We start from the raw sequence: 24042 nt of genomic DNA, 5'->3' as shown, positions 1-24042 counted from the left end.
CTTTCATTTCCCATGTCTCCACTCAGGGCACTACTTCCTTCATGGCTAGTCTCAGGATGCTTAAGAGATGGCAGGATGGGTCCCTTTCACAGTGTGGTGCTGCATCTGTTGGAGGGTGGGAGGGGACAGGGTCAGATTGCAAAGCCTACTTTGACGCAGAGTTTCCTGGTGAAAATTGCCAGCTGGAAGGCATTACTTACCAGTGCAGAAACCTCAAATGAGGGTAAGCCATTTGACTGACCGTTTCTGGGTAACTCGAATCTTTGAGCTAAGGTAGTCTTTCTATTTTTACCTCCTTAAGTTATCCTGGCATGGATATATTTGCTGTTTCCAAGTTTTGTTTCGGTAATGGATCGTCTGCTTCTGCAGTGAAACCCAAAGAGTGGTTGTTTCTTGGTTACATTTTTTGATGTCTTTGGAGTGACATAAGTCTTAGAAGGCATTAGTTATTAGCAAGAAAGCTGAGTTTGCTTTAGAAACAAAATACTGACTGCCGTCTGCTCTCCTTGTTATTGCTTCTTGTAAGAAATTGAAGCCTGGGTTTATTGCTCCGTATTTGGTACCCTCTTAGTGATGTGTGATATGTGGACCAGCTTTTCCCAAATGGTTAAGAGCACAGACTTATACTTGGTCTTCAGCATTACTGTGCTGTCAGCTTGGTGCTCTAAAAAACGTCCAGTACCATGTCCCTCCTCCTCAAAAGCAGTTGCTCATTCCATAAATAATATAGTGAAAGAACTTGGTTGGTTCTTAATTGGGCTTCCAGGGCTCTTGTTGCTGGTTCTTTCCATGTGTTTGAGTTTCATCCAGCTTGTGCTTTGAAGGCAACAGAAGCCATAGGGATGACTTCATATGTTCGGACTCTAATCAGCACAGAAAACCGGACTGGGTTTTCCCCAAGACCAACTTCATTCACTTGCTCGTTATTTTCCGGCTCTGAGGATGTTTGAGATTTAAGTTTCTGGGCAGTCTTTTTCCTTCTGCATTTTTGGCCATTATAAGTGAAGGTAACTCATGCTAACTCAGACATGTTTATAAGAGCATATACTTGTACACCTCAAAGGAACCAAGAGGTCTTCTAATCCAGTTTTCAAGGCATTGTGTGGTGGTCCTCTTTCTTCAAATTACATTTAACCAGAGGTGTGTGGCAGGATGACTGAGAAAATCAGAGCCGTGGGTAGTTGTATGCATGGGTGTCAGTTCTAATCCGAGCCAGCTCATCCGTGTTTGAGGAGCCCAAGAACTGTGAGGAAAAGTGGTTTAACCAGGGTAACACAGGCAGGCTATGGAGTAAAGGCCAGAATAAGAAATACGGTTCCTTTTGGTAGAAAGCAGTTCATTGACTACCAGGGATAGCAGGGAGGGAACTGACCAGCAAAGGGAACTTTTGGGGGTGATAGAGTGTTTATATCGTGATTGTGCTGTGGTTACATCATGGTATGTATTTGCCAGAATTCATCTAGTTGTGCACTGAAAATTGGTGAATTTTATCATTACTCCAAGAAAAAAAAAAAAAAAGAACTGACCAAAAGGAAATAGTAAAATAAAATAGATAAAAAGTTGTAAGAAGAAGTGTCCTGAAACATGTTTAGGATTTTTGTGGTGGAGGGGAGATAGCATTTTCTCTGCCTTTTAATTCAGTGTAGTTATATAAAATGATTCTTTGAAAAATATAAAAAGAAAAGAAAAGAAAAAAACAGATTCACTTAAATCCCGGTCTCGTCTATTTTTCCACTTGGCAGGTTTATCATCACTTTGTACTCGTCACTGCTGTTAGTTACACCAGGGCTTGGTAGAGGGCCAGATAGTAAATATTTGAGGCCTTGTGGGCCGCTTGGTCTCTGTCACACACTCAGTTCTGTCACTGTAGCGTGAAGGCAGCCTGAGGCAGTATGTGCGAAAGAATGTGGCTGTGTTCCTATAAAACTTGACTTACAAAACCCGGCAGTGGGCCGAATTTGGCCCGTGATCTGAATTGGCTAACCTGAGAGTCATACTTTTGTTCCTTTTGGAGAAAGCATTTCTACATTCTCACCAGAAAAATGAATGTCCCAGAAAAGTGGGAGTGCAGGGAAGTTTGGAAGAGGACAGACCCTCCAGGGCTCACGGACTTGGATCTGTAAAGGGTAGGATGGTTTTGCTGGGATGGAATGGTAGAGGATGAATTAAAAGGAAGAGGGGACTGAGCATGGCAGCCAGTTTCTTAGATGACTGTAGAAACCTAGGCAAGAGGGTTTAGCTGTGACAGTCACATAGGATGAAGGGGACAGAGTGAAGGGATACTATAAAACCTAACATAAAAAATAGACATTTCCAAAGGAAAAGCTAAAGATTAAAACTTTTTTTTTAGTTTTAAATATTTTATTTATTTACTCATGAGACAGAGAGAGAGAGAGAGAGAGAGAGAGAGGCAGAGACATAGGCAGAGGAAGAAGCAGGCTCCATGCAGGGAGCCCGATGTGGGACTCGATCCTGGGACTCCAGGATCACACCCTGAGCTGAAGGCAGACGCTTAACCGCTGAGCCACCCAGGTGTCCCTAAAACATTTTTTAAAAAGAAAAAAATCACAAGACAAATACATATTTAGGTGTGATTCTTCATAAATGGCATGTGACACCACATTTCAAGTGATTCTCGTTAGATCTTACCACTTTTTATAGTTTCCTTGTGCTTGTATTATCTGCACTGTGTAGTTTGTATTCCTTTTCATGCTACTCCTTGTCCTCTTGAGATCTATGAGGGAGGACCGTGGATCCTGAGCCAAAAAAGGGTATATGTGGCTGCAGTTTCTTCCCTCAGAGTGGATAGACTGACAGGGGACAGAGGATGAGGTTGTAAAGAAGTTGGATCCTTCTGAACTAGAGGGAAGAAGTGCTACTATCAGAGGCCTCCAGGGGCAAAGGCAACAGGACAGTTAGGTGTGTGCCCTTCTGTCTCAGGCTGCCCCTGAGAGGTGGCACTTGGGTTCCCTTTCTCCCCCATGTTACCTAGTGACACTGGTTTTAGCTTTGACTCTTTAGGAAAGGTCAGTCATTCAAGAGCCAGTCCAACCAGGCAAGAAGAATTCCTCAATCCTTTAAAATTACACACCCCCATGTCTCAAACTTAGTGTTATTGCCAAAACTTAGATTACCATATTTAAGCCAGTTTTATCAGCTAGTTTTAAAATTAAGGTCTAAAGACTTCAGTAAAGCCAGGATGCCCAAAAAAAGCCATTCTAAAGGGATAGAGTTGAATGGCTCACTTCATAAAAGGGCCCTTGGAGGTCCTACCAGTACAGCATGATGCTAAATTTTGGCATGCTCTGAAATTGGTTTTGCTCCGTTAATCATATTATGCCCACATAGAAACTTAACCATGTTGAGCTTTGTTGGAAACTTGATTTTTTTTTTAATCTTTAGCAAAAGACCATGTTTGTCAGATACTGTAACAAATTGGATCAGGAGTGTCAGCCAATTGGGAAGGCAGAAGAACTTTGATGTCAGGTCTTTACTGTTTCATGTTTTTAAAAGTGTTGGGAATTCCAAGAATATTTTAGATACACACACACACACATATATATATATAATATTTATTTAAAAATAAATATATATAATATATACATATATATAATATTTTAGGTATATATATGTATATATTACATATATGTATACACACACACACACACACACACATATATGTGACCCAAGTCTTGTTTCCTTGCCTCCGATTGAGATCATCAAAAACTGATCTGTTCCTCATCTCCTTCGCAGTAGAAAGTCATGCACATGATAGTTGTACCATAAATTGTGTTGACCTAAATTGAATTTGTGTGATCTGTAATTGATTCTCCTGGTTGAACAATACTGCATCCCTGGATTCTATTTGCATCATCTGTCACTTGTGGTCCTTAAAAGTCCTGAATGAGACTTGAGCTTATAAGCTTTAGCTAAACCAATTTCTGAATCAAACAGGAGAAAACCGTCTGGTTAAAACATGCTTCAGTCAGTGATCAAAAGTACTAGGTGTAGGGATCCCTGGGTGGCTCAGTGGTTTAGTGTCTGCCTTCAGCCCAGGGCATGATCCTGGAGTCCCGGGATCAAGTCCCATATCAGGTTCCCTGCATGGGGCCTGCTTCTCCCTCTGCCTCTCTCTCTCTCTCAGTGTGTGTCTCATGAGTAAATAAATAAAATCTTTAAAAAAATTTTCTTAAAAAAAAAAAAAAAGTACTAGGTGTAAAATACTGTAAGACTGTTCCAGGCTCACTATATTTGTAGAACTATAGTTTTTGCTGACTTGAGCATACAGGCCAAAAGCATAGCCATGGAGAGGGAGGGCCTTCCAGGGGGCCTCACCCGCAGAAAGGAAGATGATGTAGTCAATGATCTGATCATCATCTCCTGCAGAAAATAAGAAGAGAATAGTTCTATGTTTTTTATAGTGGATCATTTACTCTAACTTCTTAATCTTTGTGTACAGAAGCCTTCCCACACTTCAGAGAGATTAATTAATTAATAAAGAATCATTTTTAGTAGGGGACAAGTATCTTGTCAAGGTCTGGAATTTTACTTTGGGGTTTTGTGTTGTGCATGATACTTTTCCTTAATGTTGACATGACCTTCTTTAATCTTGAAACATGGAAACTTGGAGCATGTACCTATAGATGATATCACAGCCCGCAGTTTCCTTCTCTTTAGTTACTAACTCGCATGGGAAAGCAAAATCAGGTGGCTTGTTCATTGGTGTGACATTAATATTTTTGTGAAGTTCCTTGTCTTTCTTAACACATTCATGTACTTCTACAGATAGTATTAAGCACTGGCAGTGTTCTAGATGCTGGAGGATAAACAGAGAACAAAAGGAAGCCTCAGCTTTCATGATGCTTCTATTCTGGTATAAATCAGAAAACATTTTTCAGGTGGAATCGATGATTATTGCAGGCTCTCATATTTGGGAACACCTCCTAGGGAGGACAGTAATGTGAGCTGTTGTCTCTAGTTTACTGTGTTCCCAGGAGTGGCTGCCTAAAAGCATTTGGGAGTTTCTGTGTCTCCCTAGCAACTTTTATTCTGAACACTTAGCAAATTGAGGAGCTGAATAAATCACATTTTTGTATTTAACAGTATTTGCAGAGTATTTACTATGTGCTTCATTGTATTTTAAGCCCATTCCAGATAACGACCCTTTCCGTTTCATTATGAATCTGTGCAGTAGGTAGTGTTGTTATCCGTGGTTTCCAAATCGGAGAACTAAGGAACTTTCTCCAGTTAGCAAGAAGTGGGATCAGTACTGATACTCAGGCTCATAACTACTGCCTTGTCTCATTCTACCACTGGGGTGAGTGGTTTCTTTCTTTCCTTTTCCCATTTGGGATTTCTTTGAAACTTCAAGAGTATTCACTGCCAGATCTGGGGACAGTGGAGGAAGTCTGGGCCTCCCTCACTGTGGTTTGCATTCTTTTGGAGCTCCCTTTCCTTTTCCTTCCTGATTATTGCACATTGCATTATGTGTTTAATTTGTGTAAATGGAATGTGTTTAATTTTATTTAATGATGTGTTTCTCTCGGTTCTGCTAGACGTTCTGTAAGTTCCTAGAAGCAAGGATCTGGCAAATAGGTACATGTGACAAAGAGGTCAAAGTGTGTGTTTCAAATTCTAAAATGATTAGACCAATTTCCTTGAAATTAGGGATTTTCTCCTCCTTTGTGGGGCTGTGTAACAGTTTAAATAATTTAGCTGTTTACAAATGTTTGACTGTATTCCGATCAGTGGGATATGACTAATAGGCCATAACATTTTGGGATAATAAAACTGGGGGCAACATTATTTAAACCCGAACATATTCAACATACTTATCCCTTGGGAGGAAGTTTTTATGCCACTATAGATGCTGTTTTTAGGTCAGTAGCAACATGGCATTCCCAATTGATAATCCTATATGTCAGGGATCTTTTGATTATTTGAGGTTAGGTCATTTATATTCCCCCAGAATCCTTAAGGAGATTTTGGCCTTCCTCTCAGGGAAATGTTCGTCTGTATTGTTCAAGTTCTCTCTCTCTGATCATATTTACAACCTTCATCCTATCAAGAACCCTCATCGCACCTCCCCCTTCCCTGTGTCCAGAATATTTCCTCATGCTCTCAAGCTACTTCTGAAATCCTGTTCCCTCAGTGAAACCCTTCAGTTAATTAAAAGAGGAATCTGGCCTCATCTTTATTTCTACTTATTATTCAGGGATGAAGTTTAATGAACATCCATGGTGCATGAAGTTTAATGAACATCCATGCTGCATCCATTTCTTCACTTTAATTTTAATGGATTGATTTACTCTGCACATGAAAACTGACAGGAATCTCTGTTTTATACTTTACTTTGCACAGTGAGCTTGCTTGGCACAGTAAGCATGAACTTTAAGTCTACCGGTCCCTGTTTGTTTTGTTTATGAGAGTTTATGACATGTGTATGAATAATGAACCGAAAGACTGTTACATTTGTGTTGGTTTGCTGGGGCTGCCATAGAAAAGTACCATGGGCTGGGTAATGAAGCAACAGAAATTTATTTCCTCCTACCTCTGGAAGCTGGAAGTCTGAGATCCTGGTGTCGGCAGGGCTGGCTCCTTGGTTTGTAGATAGCTTTCTTTTTCCTGTGTCTTCACGCAGACTCGCCCCCATGTATGTCTCCTCTTCTTCTAAGGACACCAATCATCTTGGATTGGGGCCCAACCTGATTATCTCATTTGAACTTAATCACATCTTTAAAGCTTTATCTCCAAATACAGCCACTTTCTGAGTAACAGGGATTAGGACTTCAACATATAACTTTGGGGAGAAACAGTTTGGCCACAACAAAGTTTAAACGTATTACATGATGGTCCTAAACTTTTATGATCATTAAAACAAAAATGCATTTTTAAGCTTAAAACTGGGCAACGGAAGAGGACATCCCAATGGAGAGGCAATTGCAGGATATTGGCTGTGATCTGGCTTAGAACTGGCTAAGTGATTTAGGGTGAAATTCATAGTAATTAAGACTTTTGCTTATACTTACCCAATTGTTTGGATTCAATGACAGTGCCTTCTAAGTACCTCTAAGGTTTTGTGATTCTCTCTTAATAAGTGTTTGTAATTAGACCCTACTGCTTTTTTCAGGAAGATGCTTGGAGAGAAATTTTTATAATCTTGTGTTTCCCTGGGTAGAATGTGAAAGATCAGAGCTTGTGCCAAATAGGTCTTGATTTGCATTTGAAGCCTTTTCTTCCATAGTGAGCTAAAGAAGATGGCTATAAAAATCCTTCTCTTGGCATCTTACCAGCTGTGTGCCTGTGGACAGGTTATGTAGCCCCCATGCACCCTAATTTAGTCATCTATAAATTGTGAAGAGAGCTGTCAGGAGGCTCTCCTTAGCTCTTGGCCCTCGTCACCGTTGCTGATTGTAGATAGATGCCACCCCTCTGCAGATGGCCCTGAGTGTCAGGGCTCTGGAACACAGTGCCTATAGCCCTGGGGCCAGGGTGGTGGCATCCATCTCCATACCTGCTGACTTGGGTAGCGTCCAGTGCCTGTCTGATTCACTCACACACCCTGATGGCCACTTGTGGCTCATGGCCATCAAAGTGGAGCTGGATTCATGTCAGTGTCTCTAATTTTGCTTGCTGTGTGATGGAGCCTCTTGGCTAGATAGGTGTCACTTGAGGGAAGATGAGGGGGTTCCAAATCACCTTAAAGTGATTTTTTCTCACCGCCTCTTCCTATATTTGGTAGTCCCAAATAGTTGTAAGGACATTGTTCTTCTTGTTATATCTTATCGGGAGGCAAATGGTGAAAGTTATCATTTAACCTAGCACATCAGCTTTTAAGATCCATAGACGTTAGTATTGCTAAAACTAAGTGCTAGACCTTGTGTCTACTTTTCCTAGTCTAGAGTACCCACATGGCAGAGCTTGGGGGTAAGTGAAGTGTGTGTGTGTGTGTGTTTGAGGGTGGCAGAGGACAGCAACATGCCTTCTATGTTGGGGTTAAACATTTTTTAGCCTCATTGTTGAAAACACTAAGGTGGCTTTCATTATTAGGCTTGAATAGACCAATTGACTCAGTGTAAAATTTTATTCTAGTAAAACCTTTGAAACAAGTTGACCGGGGAGTTCTCTCTATAGGCATAAAGATACCCAAGTCCTGTTAGTCTTACCTATTTTATCTATCTCAATCATTATATAAGAACATTAAAATACAACACTGTTGGAAGTGGTATTTGACCTGGAAAAAGTCCCATGAGCTAACCCATTTAACATTGCCTTTCTCTGGTACCACTGCTGATATCTTCTCCTTTGGATTCTGTATTCATCAGAACTTTTTCAGTTGCAAGGGACAGAAACCCAGCACAAACAAGCTTAAGCTGTAAAGGGATTTATTTCAATTTAAATGAAAAAATAGTAGGGATAGAAGTATCCTTAAGCAGGTTTAGATCTAGGAGCATATAGGATATTATTGGAATATTTTCTTCCTCTCAAATGGATTTATTTTCAGAAAACTGATCAGAAAAATGACTACCAGCATCCCCAAAGTTGTGTCCTTATGGCTTCCAACTGGAAAGGAAGAACCTCTATCTTCCTGTGTCAGGGACGATTTTGATTGGTTCTGCTTGGTCATCCTTGAACCTATAACTGGCCGGCGGGTCGAATATTGTGGCCAGCGACTGTGGCAAAGCATCTTGATTGCCAAGTCCACTGGGAGCACATGGGCTGGGACAGGGATGATGTCCCAAAGGAAGACTGCTTAGCAAACAGACATATGTCTAGTATGCATAACTTGCATTTCCAAGTCGGCAAGGGTTTAGTGTTTATTATTTTAGTTGAAAGGGAATGGAAAGGTAACCATCATAAAATTGTGCTAAATCCATTTGAAAATGTTAAGCTGTACATTGCAGACCTGTTTGAGATGACAAGATGAGGACACATCTGACAAGTGTCCATCAGGTGGGATATACATCGTATAGACAGTCAAATAGTTGGAACATAATTGGGAGATTCCTGAAGTTCATGTAAATGTGGGCAGTGTTTTGAGTAAAGGAAACAAAATGACAATAATAGACTTCTGCTTTTTTTTTGGTAGGGTTAGATGATTGCCTACAGCAGTATGTCCACAAATTTGAACGAGAGAAGATAAATGGAGAACAGCTGCTGAAGATTTCGCATCAGGATCTTGAGGAGCTGGGGGTCACGCGAATTGGACACCAGGAACTTGTGTTGGAGGCTGTCGACCTTCTCTGTGCACTGGTTAGTTCAGGAAAAGATGATCTGTGCCATGGTGATGTTTTTAGAATCTTTATTCTCTCAAATCCTCAATGTTCATTCATGATTTAGCATAGCATCATCTTCTATTAATGATCCATTGAAGTGAAGCATAAGCTGGAAACAACATAAAAAAAGGAAGAAAATAAATCATTTCCTAGATTAAGACGTGGCAAACTGTGGCCTTTGGGTTAAATCTGGACTGCTACTTTTGTCAGTAAAGTTTTATTGGCACACAGCCATACCTGTTTATTTATGTTTTGTCTGCGGCTGCTGTCATGCTACAGTGGTAGAGTGGAGTAGTTGTGACAGGGACCGTGTTGCCCTCCAAAGTCCAGTGTATTTACTATCTTGCCTTTTAAGAAGAAGTTTGCCTTTTACAGAAAAAGTCTGTGTTAGTTTCATTTTCTTATCTTCTGTGGAGAATAAAAAGATGGAGATGGTCCTGAACGAAAATGCCCTCTTCTAAACCAAAATGAGAAATCGATTGATTTTCATGTATTTTTGTTACTATAAAAACCTTTTTTATGTTTCCCAGGTATCTGTGATATATAAATAACCGCTGCTTGTGCTTGCAGTAATCACCTTATGAAATGGTAGCTAGGTGGGAAAGAATGTGAACGTAGTTACACTTTGCAAGAGGATTAGCTTTGGCTTGAACATAAATGAGTTAAATCCTGCCAGGTTGTGACTCTTGCATCACACCCATGGCTGCGTGAGTAACTTTTTTAGGCGTGGGCTAAAAACACCTGTGAGGGCATGGTGTTTCCAAACTGGTTGCCGTCCGGTGGGATCCACGTCTGGTCTGTGTGGTGCCACGTTCAGGATGCAGTTTCCCCAACTGTCAGGATTTGGACTCATTCCGCAGCATTCAGGCTGGGTTAAGTAACGCCGTGAACCTGAGCCAGGGGCATATACAATTACATCACTGAGAATGGTGGGAAAGAATGTGTTCCCGATTATTTTGCCATTGCTGGTCTGCGTTCCGTTGATTATATAACACTTGCTGCATTGTGCATATTCTTCTTCTTAAAATGGACAGAGCTTTGTCTCCTGCTCTGAGATGCGCTGCTCTTGTTTACAAAAGTAATGGGGAAATTATTTGTGGTTGATAAATGAGCTGCCACGGGGGAGACGCTGTGGCCAAGTGGTGTGAGTGTTGGCCTGGGAGGCCGGCTTTTTTGCATTCTAATCCTGGCTCTGCTACACACTCCTTGCTCTGTGACCTCTGGGGAAACGACGGTGTCTGTTTTCCCCATCTGTACAGTAACACTCCCTGGACGTGGCGGTACACTAATGTGTGTGTTGCATTGCCCAGAAGATGTCTTAGAGTCCTGTTTATTATTAAAGCTGTATGGTGGTGGTTTTTTTTTTTTTCCTTCAGTGAAACATATTTGAGTTTACTTTTATTATACTTTCTGGGAAGATCACTTTTCCATCTTTTCTGCTCATTTGATTTGACTCTTTCAACTTCGAGGAAGGGCTTTGAGGACAAGTAAATTACTTTGCAATGCACAGTATGAGAGGTGAGGAGGAAGGGTAGGTTAGAGGCATGTAGTTTATAGCAAGCCAGATAATAAACACAGCAACTGCCTCTTTGCTTTTACCCCTTCCCTACCTCTTAAAATACTGGACCGAAGCGAACAAAGCTGGACAAATGCCAGAACCTAAAGCTGCATTTTATCTCCTACAATTTCCTTCTAATTTCCTTTGTAGGCAAAGGTTTGACCTCAAACTCATTCTGGACATGCTTTGTGCAGTACAGTGCCAGTGAAGGCATTTGACAGGAGGGTCACAGGAGGGTTCTCAAATGAGTGTGCCTTTCCTGGGTTGGGGAGGGTTTTAGAATTTGATTAAAGTATCTTTTCATCTTGATATAATCTCCCTTTAAAATGTTCCTATTATAAATGTATATGTTAATTATACTATTTGTTTAATCCATTTACATTATATATAATCTTTGTATATATAGTGATAATTTTTCCCCTTGAACAACCCACCCCTTCGGCAGTTAATATATATTTGCTGTTGGCCCTGGGGTTATAAAAGAGGTTGTAATGTAAACTTGGTTTGGTGGCTGCTGGTTTTGTGATGCACAGGAAGTGAGTAGAATTTAGATTAAAGAGAGGAAAAAACAAAACCATTGGAAAGTTCTGGAAAGAACAGGGCAGATACAATGGATAAAAACCTAAAAAAGGGACTAGCTATTGGTGAAGATTCCAAAACCAGTGAGCAGATGGTCCACAGATATCTAGTCACAGATAGAGAAGAGAGCCAAGAGAGAACACCACTGCCTTTGGCCAATATTGACCTTGGCAAGCTGGTGCAGCTCAGACAGGGCTTGTATTGTGAAGTAGAACCAAGACCACTTCCCAGGATTGAATTCAGAGTCTGAGCCCAACTTTTCTCCACCTCTCTGGGGCAGACTCTAGGGCTGCTCTTTCCAGTAGGACAACTATTTGCCATGTGCAACTATTTAAAACAAATTAAAATGAAATAAAATTCAGTTCCTCAGTTTCACTAAGCTGCATTTCAAGTGCTCATAGCTACTGGTGGCTAGTGTCTATCAGATTTGGATAGTGCAGATAGAGAGCATTTTCTTAATTGCAACAGGTTCTATTGACCTACACTAGTCTGGAGGGTGTGATTGAGAGTAAGAAAGTATAATTGTAACCCATTTTTGTTGCCCAATCAATCAAACCCTAGTTACCAAGGTAGACACATATATGTATATATTATATATAGAAATATATAAAAATATATAATATATAAATATTAATATATTTAATATATAAAATATATATCTTAAAGATTTTATTTATTTACTTTGGAGAGAGAGAGCAAGCACACCTACAACAGGGAGAGAGGGGCAGAGAGGGAGAGAGGATCTCAAGCAGACTCCCCCCTGAGCACAGAGCCCATTGCAAGGGCTCAATCTGACTATTCTGATGAGATCAGGGCCTGAGTCAGACACTTAACTGTCCTTCATTTTTAAGATTGAAGTAGGTTGAGAAAGTGAACAAAGTCAAATCAGTACACATGTTAAGTGATGCCACCTAAATGTGTGCTTAAATGAAATACCTATAATATATTTACCTGCACAGGACACTTCTCTGCACTTGTATATCCCTGACATTATTCAGTTCATCATTTACCCATCTATGGCAAATCATTAAAATAGTGTTCTCTTCATTATGGGGAGAAATCATGCAGGCAGAGTAATCTTTGCTGACAGTTTGTATTTAACTTATCTTGCTTATGAGTATATTAAATGCCTTTGGGAAAAACTGTGGAATATAGTACTTAGGTTGTGACTTCATTGATCCAAGCCAGTGAGATGGTTTAGACTGTGTGTCTCTGCCATACCTTCATCACACATGTTAGATCATGGACAGGGTCGGGAGGAATGGGAAAAGAAGGTAGAAGAGAAGTATAAGATTCATCTTTAGCTAAAATGTGCATAATTAGGGCACTAGAAGAGTGGGAATCTGCCTGCCTCCTGTGTAATTTCTCTAGCCAGACCAGGAAGTGGTAACCCCTGATGGCTCACCTCTAAGGATCGAGATATCCACAGAAGGGTTTATGTATGTGTACAGATTTTCAGACACTCATTTCATTCCTTACTTGGTTTCTACATTAGAGGTTCTACATTAGAGGTTTCTTATGTTTCTACATTAGAGGTTCTCTTGAGCTAATATAATCAGTTTCTTGTTCTCTTCTTGTGTGGAATGGGGTGGAAGGGGAAGGAATGGTCTTTCCTTTGCTCCTTCTTTCTATCTTGTTAAAACTGTACTCCATTATAGCTGCCTCTGTTCATCCTTCCAGTCCCATGATGGGTTTTGGGTGGGAAACCAGAATCCGAGTGCATTGAGTGGAAATGAAAAGAACCAGTTCACTGGTTCGAAGCGACACTTCCCCTTTATTTGAATATTAAAAATGGGAGGTTTATATGAGATTGAAGTTTAACAATTCTCAAAACACTGAAATGTGTTTAATCCTCTTTGAGTTCAAGAAGTGAATGTTATGTGTAGTAATAAGAGTCCCAAGTCATTTCTGGTGACAACGATTATAGAAAGCTAACTTCCCTGTGTTTAGTTCAGAACTCTTGATGGAAGTTGGCAGCCTAAGTAATTGACTGAATGAGGGGACAGTTCCCTTTAATTAGTTACAAGTCCTTCAAAACAAGCTTGTTATGTGGCTCTTTATCCATTCACTTGTGAGTCTTTGATTCTCTGAATTTAAAAAGCATGATGAAAATCCATCTTTGTTACTTTTGTCTTCTCTGTTGAGGGACAATGTCATATTTTAGTCTGTAGAAAATGACAGGAAAAATATGAAGGAATATGAGATTTGGATAGAACATTACTGTTAAGACCAAACATTTTTATTAGGAAATTTTATTTCATAAAATTATGAAATAATGTACTTACTATGAAAATTTTAAATCTTGTTGAAGACAGCTTCCATTTAATGGATCTGGGGAAATATTTTTCTTTTTTTTTTATTGTACTCTTTTCAAAATTTCTTTTTTTTTTTTTTAAATTTTATTTATTTATTCATGAGAGACAGAGAAGCAGAGACACAGGCAGAGGTTAGAAGCAGGCTCCCTGTGGGGAGCCTGATGCAGACTCGATCCCAGGACCCCGGGTCACATCCTGAGCCAAAGGCAGATGTTCAACCACTGAGCCACTCCTGTGCACTTCTTCTCAAAATTTTTATCTAAATTTTTTAAACAGCACTTTTTATTTTACTATAGGGAGCAACGTAAATTTAAGCTTCATGAACATTTTACTGTAGTGAAAACCCAGCTACAGTCAGTGTCACCAGAAGTTACTTGGAACTTTTATTACTATACAAACCTTAACTTCTTGAACATCGGGGGATGGAGCAGGTCAGGATAGAATTTGGGAGGAGTTAACCAGCTTGGTAGTTTGTAGACCCAGGGCCACTGGCTACTCTTCTTTTCCTTGTCAACTACCCATCCTGTTTTCTGTCTTCTTCTGTCCTGTCTTGGGCAGGGAGCGTGGACGGGGACCATGCAGCATAGCGATCAAAACTTTGTGCCCTCACTGCTGATGGCCTTGATTTAGAATCCCACCTCTCTGGAGAATTTAATGGCTCTGTGCTTCAGTTTCATCACCGGTAAAAAAGAGAGCCTATCATTTCCACCTTCACTTGTTTTTTCTCCGAGATAATACTCGTTGATCAGTTGGCCCAATCTTGGAAAGGCATAGAGTACGTATTCAGTAATATTGGCCATTCTGTTATTCCTAATGTTTAAATGGCACCACATTTTTGGTTTGGGATCCCATTGAAACAATTTAATATACCCCAGAAATATCTTAATTTTTTGTTAAAATAATGAAACACCAACTTGGGGAATGTACATGCAGTTGAATACAGAAATTCATCCCTCCTTCCCCCAAAGTCATCTTAGATTTAGGTGTTGCCTCTGGGTTTTGTTCTCTACCTATCACATGTGATTCATTTTTTTCAAAGTACCAAAGTAAGCTGAATGTTATCCAGAAAGAACCCAGGTTATAAACTCAAGAGACGGAAATTACATTTTGGGTGAATTGACATTTGGTCAGTGCTGCTCCGTTTCTGGGCAAGCTAGTCTCACCTGATGGAAATTCATCCATTGGTGAATACTTGATTGTCTGCTGTGCTGCTGCTATGGCAGTGAGCTGGCCACAGAACTCGGCTCTCAGGCTCTGCGTCCCCGTGGAGGAAGATGGTGCCCAACATGGTGGTTCAGAGAAGTGGCAGATCAGTGATGTGCTGGGGAGTGACCTCAAGGGGCATTTGGAATGTCTGGAGACCTCTTTGGTTGTCACAACTAGGGAGAGGGTGCTACTGGCCTCTAATGAGTAGAAGCCAGGAGTGCTGCTAAACATCCTGCAATGTATGGGAATCCTCCCTCTCCCCCTCACCCCAACCAAAACAGAGAATCCTGGGCTTTAAAAGTCAGTAGGGCTTCGGCTGAGAAACTACTACCCTAGATAGTCAGGGAAGCCTCAAAGATGAGGGAACCTTTGGGCTAGTATGTAAATGTAGGAAAGAGCTGTCCATGCATAGATTTGTGGCAGGAGCATTTTGAAAAGAGGAGCTAGCAAGTACAAAATCCCCAAGACTGGAGTAAGCTGGATGCAGAACAGAAGAAGCTGGAGTGGGGAAGATCGGCACCATGGGTAAATCATGGAGGGTTTTGTGGTGTTGTTAGAGTTACTCAAGTCGCTCGATGGGCTTTTGAGTTATTATGAGAGTTTGGACATTGTTGATTGTTTTGATTTTTTTCCCTTTGATCTTATTTTTCCACAGAATTATGGCCTGGAAACCGATAATATGAAGAACTTAGTTCTGAAACTGCGGGCATCTTCCCACAACTTACAAAATTACATTAGTAGCCGGCGGAAAAGTCCGGCTTATGATGGAAACACTTCCCATAAGCCCCCCAATGAGTTCCTGACTTCCGTGGTGGAGCTAATAGGTGCGGCCAAGGCCTTATTAGCTTGGCTGGACAGGTAAGTGACGCCTGCACTCAACTGTCCAATCAGTGGAGGGCCCGAGCTGCACTTAGGCCTGTCCCTCTCCTGTCACTTCCACCTCTGCAGGGGTTCTGGCTCTGTGGGGGATTTTAGGGTCCCTTTGGAGGCTACTCAAAGGGTGAATGGCAGGAGCCAATGAAGCTCCACTTGGAGAAGGTCTGGAACCGTGCTGAAGCTGTGCTTCACTGTCGGTAAATGCTCATGATTATTTGGCTGCTCTGAAGGCTCCTAGTTGACCTCTATAGGAACATTAATTCTTTTGGCTCATTTTATGATGTGTTTTTATCTAGCACATCTCTGTCTCTTTTCTGTTCACATTCCTGTTTTGGGGAGGAAACAGTTGCATGACAAGTCTTCTGAGCCAGCCTGTGGTGTGGCCATGCGTTTCAGCATATATGGTGCAGGATCCTGGTGCCCACAACCCCCCCTTTTTTTTTTTATTTTTATTTTTTATTTATTTTATTTATTTATTTTTTAATTTGTATTTATTTATGATAGTCACAGAGAGAGAGAGAGAGGCAGAGACACAGGCAGAGGGAGAAGCAGGCTCCATGCACCGGGCGCCTGATGTGGGATTCGATCCCGGGTCTCCAGGATCGTGCCCTGGGCCAAAGGCAGGCGCCAAACCGCTGCGCCACCCAGGGATCCCCACCCTTTTTTTTTTTTTAAAGAACATTTGTTGCTTTCCAGGGCTCCATTTACGGGGATCACTGATTTCTCAGTAACGAAGAACAAAATCATCCAGCTTTGCCTGGACCTGACCACTACAGTCCAGAAGGTCAGTGTATCATTGTTGCTTTTCAACACTGTTTCCCTCCTTTGCCCTATCCTATTCTTCAGAGGGCTCACGTCCTTTTCACTTCTCTGCTCTGCGCCATTTTTTTCTGAATCCCAACTGGGGAAAGATGAAAGGCTTTTACTTGATGTGTTGTACAGATGGTTTCTGAAAAATGACCAGTGCCTTTTACATCAAAGATTACCTTCTTTTGTTTTAAATAGAAATTCTGGAGTAACCAAGTGGCATAAGGTTAAGAAATGCTAAGGGGGGAAGGAGCACAGGCTGGATTGAGGTGGAATTCAGGTTTTGATGTGTGACTAGAGTGACCCTCGTTGAAAAGGCCACATTTTGAGTAATCTGTGCTTGCCTGGATCAAATGGGCTTATGTCGTCTCAGGGTGTTTTCCTGGTACTCACAGAGGTGTTGGTTATTATAAACTGATGGTAGGAAAAAAATCTCCCCATTGGAGGTACAGATCTTGAACTGTTCACATCAGGAGAATGGTGCCTGCTGAGCATCCTCATCACTTTTGCCCCCTGCCTTTTTTGAGCCTTACACTGCCTGGCACATGATAAGTGGTGATTTTTAAATGTGTATTTAAGTAATGAGATAATGGTTTTGACCAGAAGCTGATGTGAATTTGTCACTTATCAGGCGAAATTTAGCGCAAACCTAGGGGGTGGAAGAGGTATTATTTTTGTTTTTGTTTTCCCTTTGATGCTTCAGAGACTGACAGCCATAGGTTCAAATCATAACTCTACCACTGGTTAGCCCTGGGACCTTGGAAAAGTTGCTTAAAACTTAGGAGCCTCATTTTTTTGGTCTGTAAAATGAGAATACTAATACTTACCATACCAGATTATTTGGCAGGATTTTTATAACAATAATTGTTGAATAAGAATAAAAGGGGAAAAAAGTGTAATATAATGACAAATGGTGACCCCCAAAATATGAAAATGTATGCATAGAAGTATTTATAATACACACACCGCCTGTGTACAAAGGAGGAAGTACAGTAGGTAATTTGGAAGAAAAGTTGGGTTTACTTTGGCAGGGAGAGAAGTAGGGATGGAGCATAGGAGTCAAGCCCCTGCTCTCCCAGGAAGGAAAAGAAACACTTTTTTCATATAAAGAACATTACATGACCACACATATATATTTGTGTAAAATTAGATATAGAGAAATTGTGTAAAATATTTATTGAAAATAACAATATCTACTGTAAAAGATTGGCATGAAGATTAAATGAAATAATATATGTAAAGCACAGTGCCCACAAAAAGTCATAGCATTTAAGTAGGAAATATAAAAATCATGCCTTGATAAAGAAGATGTGGTGTATACACACACACACACACACACACACACACACTGGAATATTACATAAAAAAAGAAATTTTAACCATTTGCAACTATGTGGATGGAACTAGAGTGGATGGAACTTACACTAAGCAAAATAAGCCAAAGAAGGACAATTATCATATGATTTCACTCATATGTGGAATTTAAGAAACAGAACAGGATCATAGGGGAAGGGAGGGAAAAATATAAGACGAAATCAGAGAGGGAGATAAATCATAAGGGACTCTTAACTCTAGGAAACAAACTGAGGGTTGCTTCAGGGGCAGGGGTGGGGGTGGGGAACTGAGGGATGGGCATTAAGGAGGGCACTGATGGGTGTTATATAAGACTGACGAATCACTGACCTCTACCTCTGAAATGAACAATACACTATATGTTAATGAATTAAAAATTAACACTTAAAAATTTTAAACATAAAAAATCATGCCTTGTACTGCTTTTCTGGCAACAAACTTGATGGTTTAAGGAGAGGAAGTTAACAAGTATGTTGCTCTTTTTTTTCTGTTCTTGGCCTTTTGTTTGTTTATTTAAATTTGAACAATTTTTAAGGATGGAGATTGGCCAAATCTGAACATACATGGGAGTATCACTGTGCACTTAGATTGAAAAAGATGTTTCGCTCTTGTGAACATATGTTTTCTTCAGCAGTCAGAGAACACAGGTGCTTTGGCAAGTGAATTTTTGTGTGCACACAGGTTAGAAATAACAAACTTGATGAGTGAGCTGAACTCCTTTTTCTGTGATGGCAGCGACAAGCCTGGATGAGCCAGGAGGCTTCACGCTCTCTTACAGCGAGGGGAAGTTCAGTTTTCTTCAAAACTTCTTGGCGGAAGGTCTGTTGACTTTTCCGGAAGAAACCAGGCTTTTCCACTTATCCCTTTATTCTGGGAAATTTAAGGAATGAAAATTGTGCCCTTCTTTGCGGTGACAAGGATCATGTTCTCCTGGGGTCCTTCCTTATTACTTTCGTCTCCATCTGTGAGGGGAGACATTTGCTCATCCTTTTGCTCCTTTCTCTCCTCCACATGTTGCTGTCTGCCCTCCTCTTTCTCGTCACTTTGTGTCCTTCTGTTTGGGGCTAAGGTGTCAGTCTCGTGATCTGAAGGGTACGTGGTGGCTGCTCTTCCCCTGTAAGGACCCTGCACCTGTCTAGGTAAGCATGCCTCAGCTGCTGCCCCACACCAAGTTCACGGATAGACCTCCCGTCCAGTTTGCAGGCTCTGCTGTCAGACGAAGGAAACTCTGTATGTTGCTCTGTCCTCGTAAAGTTGTGATGACAGGAAACCTGCAATCACAGTGGTGGGAGATGAAATGACAGGGGTAGGTGCCAGAGTCCACTGCGGAGAAAGTGGCCCAGGAGGACTGAACAGAAAGCAAGGTGGCCATGAAAGCAGAGGAGAAAGAAGCCACGAGAGCTGGTTGTGTCTCAGTCATGTGCCACATGCTTGACATGTGATCATGTTTACTTCTCAGCAGATCTCTGAGCTAGGGTTGATCGTGTTGGCTTTATGGAGGAAGAAATAGGCTCAAGTCACCTCAGCTGCTATGGAGTTAGAATAAGGAAGTGCAGAGGAGGGAAGGGGCACCTGATATCAACCCTGGCTGGGTCCCTGCCAGGTAGGCTGGCCTGAGTCCGCTGATCCAGGTGACCAAGGAATGTGACAAAGCTCAGCCCCACTGTCTGGCTCCTGACGGGTGACTCGGTTCCAGGACTTCTTTTTTTCCAGTCCATTGCCTTTATGCCAAACACCATGAAGTCATGTGTGCAGCTGCTTCCTCCCAGTAGCAATGGGTGTGGGAGCCTGTATTCATGGCAGCAAAAGGTAAAAAGTGAGCTCTCTTGCATGCAGACTTGAACAAATTTGGGGGGCAGGAGAGCTCCTCTAATGACTTGGCTCCCACCCCACAGGGAGCCCATTTTCTTGGTGGCTTCTTAGATCTGTCAAGGAATCAAGTGTCAGGATCCCCGAGGTCACACAGCCACCTTGAGTCAGGGGTTCTGGTGTATCAAGAAGAGCTGTCTGTCTGTGGGTGATTATCTCATGAGAGTGACAGGGCTTATCACATCATTTTGGGATTTGTAATGAAAAATCATAAACACATATTATTAGCTTTATTTCTAGCACAAGACTGCATTAAGTATTCTGTTTGCTAAAATTGATATTTATTTAATAATTCTCTCTTTCTTATGGTTTTAATATGAGTTGAGCCGTTGTGGTAGTCAAGCCTCTACACAAGAGGGAGGAGGAAAATCATACTTTTGAGTTATAATTATTCTATTTTACAGAAGTTGCTCCTGTAGGTTGAGATTATATCAGATTCATGCATGTAAAAATATATTTCTAAATTTCTTTTTTTTTTTTTTTTTTTGAGTGTTTTCTTACTTGGCTGCTCTTTTCCTGAGAATCAGTGTAAATTTTGGGAGCAGTGGAGTATTATTGTTTCTCACATTTTTTAATTGAGTAGAGAATTTTTTTTAAGAAGACATTGAAAATCTGATTACAAAATCGTATAGGGTAGATTATCATGCATTTCTAGTCCAGGCCCCCTCTCCCCGTAGTAGTAAAAAAATGACATCAAATGACTTTTGATTGAAGTGAAAATCTTTGACAGTTCCAAGAGTTGATTAACATCTTTCACGTACATGAAATAATTAGGATGTCCTAGTTTGGGATTATACTTAATGGTGCAAAATAAACTCTTAAAGGATCTAGGCCATTTTTCCCCCTGCATACTCTGCTATGGAGTTGGGAAACCTTTGCTGTAGACCAGTTCTAGAAGAACTGAGAGTTTCACATGGCAGCTTCATTGTGACCACTTTTAGACAGGACAATGGAGACCTCTATAATCAGCCAACTGGGTTCATACAGTTCCGAGGCTTTTGTTCTTAAGCTGAGTAAATAATGCTTTGCATTCCAGCCCTTTATTTGATGTCATCAATAGCATACCTCAAGACCACTTTTTTGGCAGTGTGTTAATGAATGTTTTGTTGAACGCTTTTCATTTATTAAGGACTGAGATATCTGATTTAATCTCAGTGGTGCTTAAAATAAACTTTTGTGGCTACGTTTACTCAAGCCCTTATTTGAAAGCTATTCTTACAAGCAGGCCCAGAGCTAAAAGATTCCTGGCTTGTTGGCCAAGTGCTAGTTGAGCACGGGGTCACATTTGGGAGCCATTGTCCAGTTTCTTGGACTTGATTTCTGGCTTACTACTCTCTGCCCAGTCTAGATGGTTGGTGGATTCCAGTTCAGTTCTTTTCATAGGTTTTCTGATTAAGTAATCGGTCAAATGCATTCCCTGGATGATAAGCTCCTTCAGTCAGGAGAGAGTAGGACCTTAGGAGGAGGTGGATGTCCCCCTCTGTGCCATCTGCACCCAGTGCTGGACTCCTTGAGCTGCAGGGTGAGGGGCACACCCGGGATGTCTTGGGTACCTCTAGAGCTAAGTAACCAGTTTTTGGAAATTTCTAGCTCTTACAGTTTTCTTTTTCTTCTTTCCTTCTTTAGGATTGCCTTGTAGCAGAAATGGAAGATAAAGTTTTAGCTGTAGTAAGTATACCTAAGTTACTGTAAAATTCCTTTTCCCAAACCAATGGGACTCACATTAATTCAAGTAAAAAATTCTGTGGCTAATTCCTTTAGGATATACTTTGAAATATTGGCTTTTGGGAGTTAAATCTATTAATTTAGGTAGCGAGGTAAGATTAAAAGTTATTTAACAACAAGAAGATTACTGTGAAAATTCCTGTGCTTAACTTGCATAGATGGGAGTCTCTGTTTCATTAGGTACAATTATACTTAAATTACCAGCTAGCCTGTTAATCAGGGATATACTGATCTGCATATTTCACTTTAGGAACATTTTGATTAAAAAAAAAATCCTTGGCAAAAACTTTATGATGGAGGGGGGATGTGCTGTGATTGTTTAAAGAGCATTTTGTTACTATTCATCATCACTTCCTTCCTTTGACATAAGCCTGCCTGTGCCCTTTTGATAAGGCCTTCCTCCTACTGATGTTGAGGAATTTAGCAATGAAACTGCTATAAATATATTTTCCATAAATAGGAAGGCTAAACAAATTGGGGGAATGTAAGAAGTGTCACTTCTTGGATTCTCCCCCTTGGAAAAAAAAAATCACTCTTTGGAATTTCCTGATTTCTTTGGTGGCTTAATTTTGAAAGATTAGGTGAATCTGAAGGAGACAACCACATAACCCCTGTTAATTCTACATGGAGAACACTGAATAGGGATCTTCATGTCTCAGAAATTTTACCTGATCAATGTTTGGGGTCAGAGAATGTGAGCCAGTACTAAAAAGATCATACACCTAAATGTAAAGCACAGATCTGTGTATCTCCTAGATGATAACAGAAAAAAATCTAGGTTGGGGCAGCCCCGGCGGCACAGCAGTTTAGCGCCGCCTGCAGCCCAGGGTCTGATCCTGGAGACCCAGGATCGAGTTCCACATCGGCCTCCCTGCATGAGCCTGCTTCTCCCTCTGCCTGTGTTTGTGCCCCCACCCCCACCCCGTCTCTCTCATGAATAAATAAATAAAATCTAAAAAAAAAAAAAAAATCTAAGTTGACCTTGTGTTTGCTGATGAGTTTTTACATACAACACCAAAAACAGAATCCATGAAGGAAAAATTGTTAAGGTGGTTGAGGTGGAACACTGTGCTCTATGAAAGTGTTAAGAGTGAAAAGACAAGCCACAGACCGGGAACAAGTATTTTTAAAACACATATAAGATAAAGGACTTGTATCCAAAATGTACAAAGAACTGTTTAAACTCAATAATAAGAAAATAACTCAATTAAAAAGTGGGCAAAAGATCTGAACGACACCTCGGCATAAAAGATGGGCATTCGACAAATAAGTATGGGGAACGATGTTCAACGTCGTGTGTCATTAGGGAATTGCAAATTAAAACAAGAGTGAGATACCACTACACACCTATTAGAATAACTGAAATCCAAAACATGACAACACCAAATGCTGACAAGGATGTAGAGCAGTACGAGCTCTTGTTCATTGCTGGTGGGAATGCAAAATGGTACAGCCACTTTGGAAGACACTGTAGTAGCTTCTTACAAAACCAAGCCTACTCTTAACCTACGATCTAGCAGTTCTACCCCTGGGTATTTATCTGGTCACAAAAACCTGTACAGAATGTTACAGCAACTTTGTTCATAACTGCCAAAACTTGGAAGCAGCCACATGTCCTCTAGTAGGTGACTATATAAACTGGCACATCCAGACAATAAAACATTATTCATAATATTCAATATTATTCATAAAAAGAAATGATTTATAAAGCCATGAAAAGATATGGAGGAGCCTTAAATGCACATTACCAAGAAAAAGAAGCCAATCTGAAAAGGCTGCGTATTGTATGATTCTAATTATCTGACATTCTGGAAGAGGCAAAACTGTGAGACAGTAAACAGATCAGTGATTGCCAAGGGTTCATTGTGGGAAAGGCAGGAGAGGTGAATAGGTGAAGCACAGGGGGTTTTTAGGTAGTGAAACTAGTCTGTATGGTACCATAGTAGTGGTTATAAGACATTATGCACTTGTTGAAACCCATAGAATTGTACACCACAAAGAATGAGCCCTAATGTAAACTGTGGACTTTTGTTGATACTTAGGTACCAATTTTGGTTCATCAGTTCTAACAGATATACCACAGTAAAGCAAAATATTTTTAATATCTTGTTATTATTAACTATGTTCTAGCTATTGTTGGAAGTTGGGATGGGGAAGGAAGTATATAGAAATTCGGTACTTTATGCTCAGTTTTTCTGTAAACCTAAAACTGCTTTAAAAAGAAAATCTATTTAAAAAAATTGCAGACAAAATTTTTTTTTAACTGTATGGGTATTTGATATGCTTACAATGTGAGTGATCACTAAGAAACCTTGCAAATGGCAGGGAATAGGTGATTCTCCCTCACTGCCAGATGGGGGTTTCTGTACAGTCCGTGGCTCTTCAGTGGCCTTAATTCACATAAGAGCTGCACTCTTTAAACAAAGCCAAAGTAGTGGCACTATTTCCTCCGATTGCAAATACAAAGTCCAAATGCCAA

General features: G+C 40.6%; 1 protein-coding gene across 1 annotated transcript in view; it reads left to right on the top strand.

Moving 5' to 3' along the window:
• Positions 1 to 24042, top strand: part of CNKSR3 (CNKSR family member 3) — an 86722-nt gene that overhangs the window by 43689 nt on the left and 18991 nt on the right. The window contains exons 2-5 of the mRNA XM_072828490.1: positions 9089 to 9252; positions 15589 to 15791; positions 16506 to 16593; positions 21465 to 21506. Coding sequence (XP_072684591.1) covers positions 9089 to 9252; positions 15589 to 15791; positions 16506 to 16593; positions 21465 to 21506 — 497 coding nt within the window. The remainder of the gene's footprint in view (positions 1 to 9088; positions 9253 to 15588; positions 15792 to 16505; positions 16594 to 21464; positions 21507 to 24042) is intronic.

This window comes from Canis lupus, chromosome 1, assembly GCF_048164855.1.
Source record: "Canis lupus baileyi chromosome 1, mCanLup2.hap1, whole genome shotgun sequence".
Taxonomy (NCBI): Eukaryota; Metazoa; Chordata; class Mammalia; order Carnivora; family Canidae; genus Canis; species Canis lupus.
This window is presented reverse-complemented; position numbering and strand designations above follow the sequence as displayed.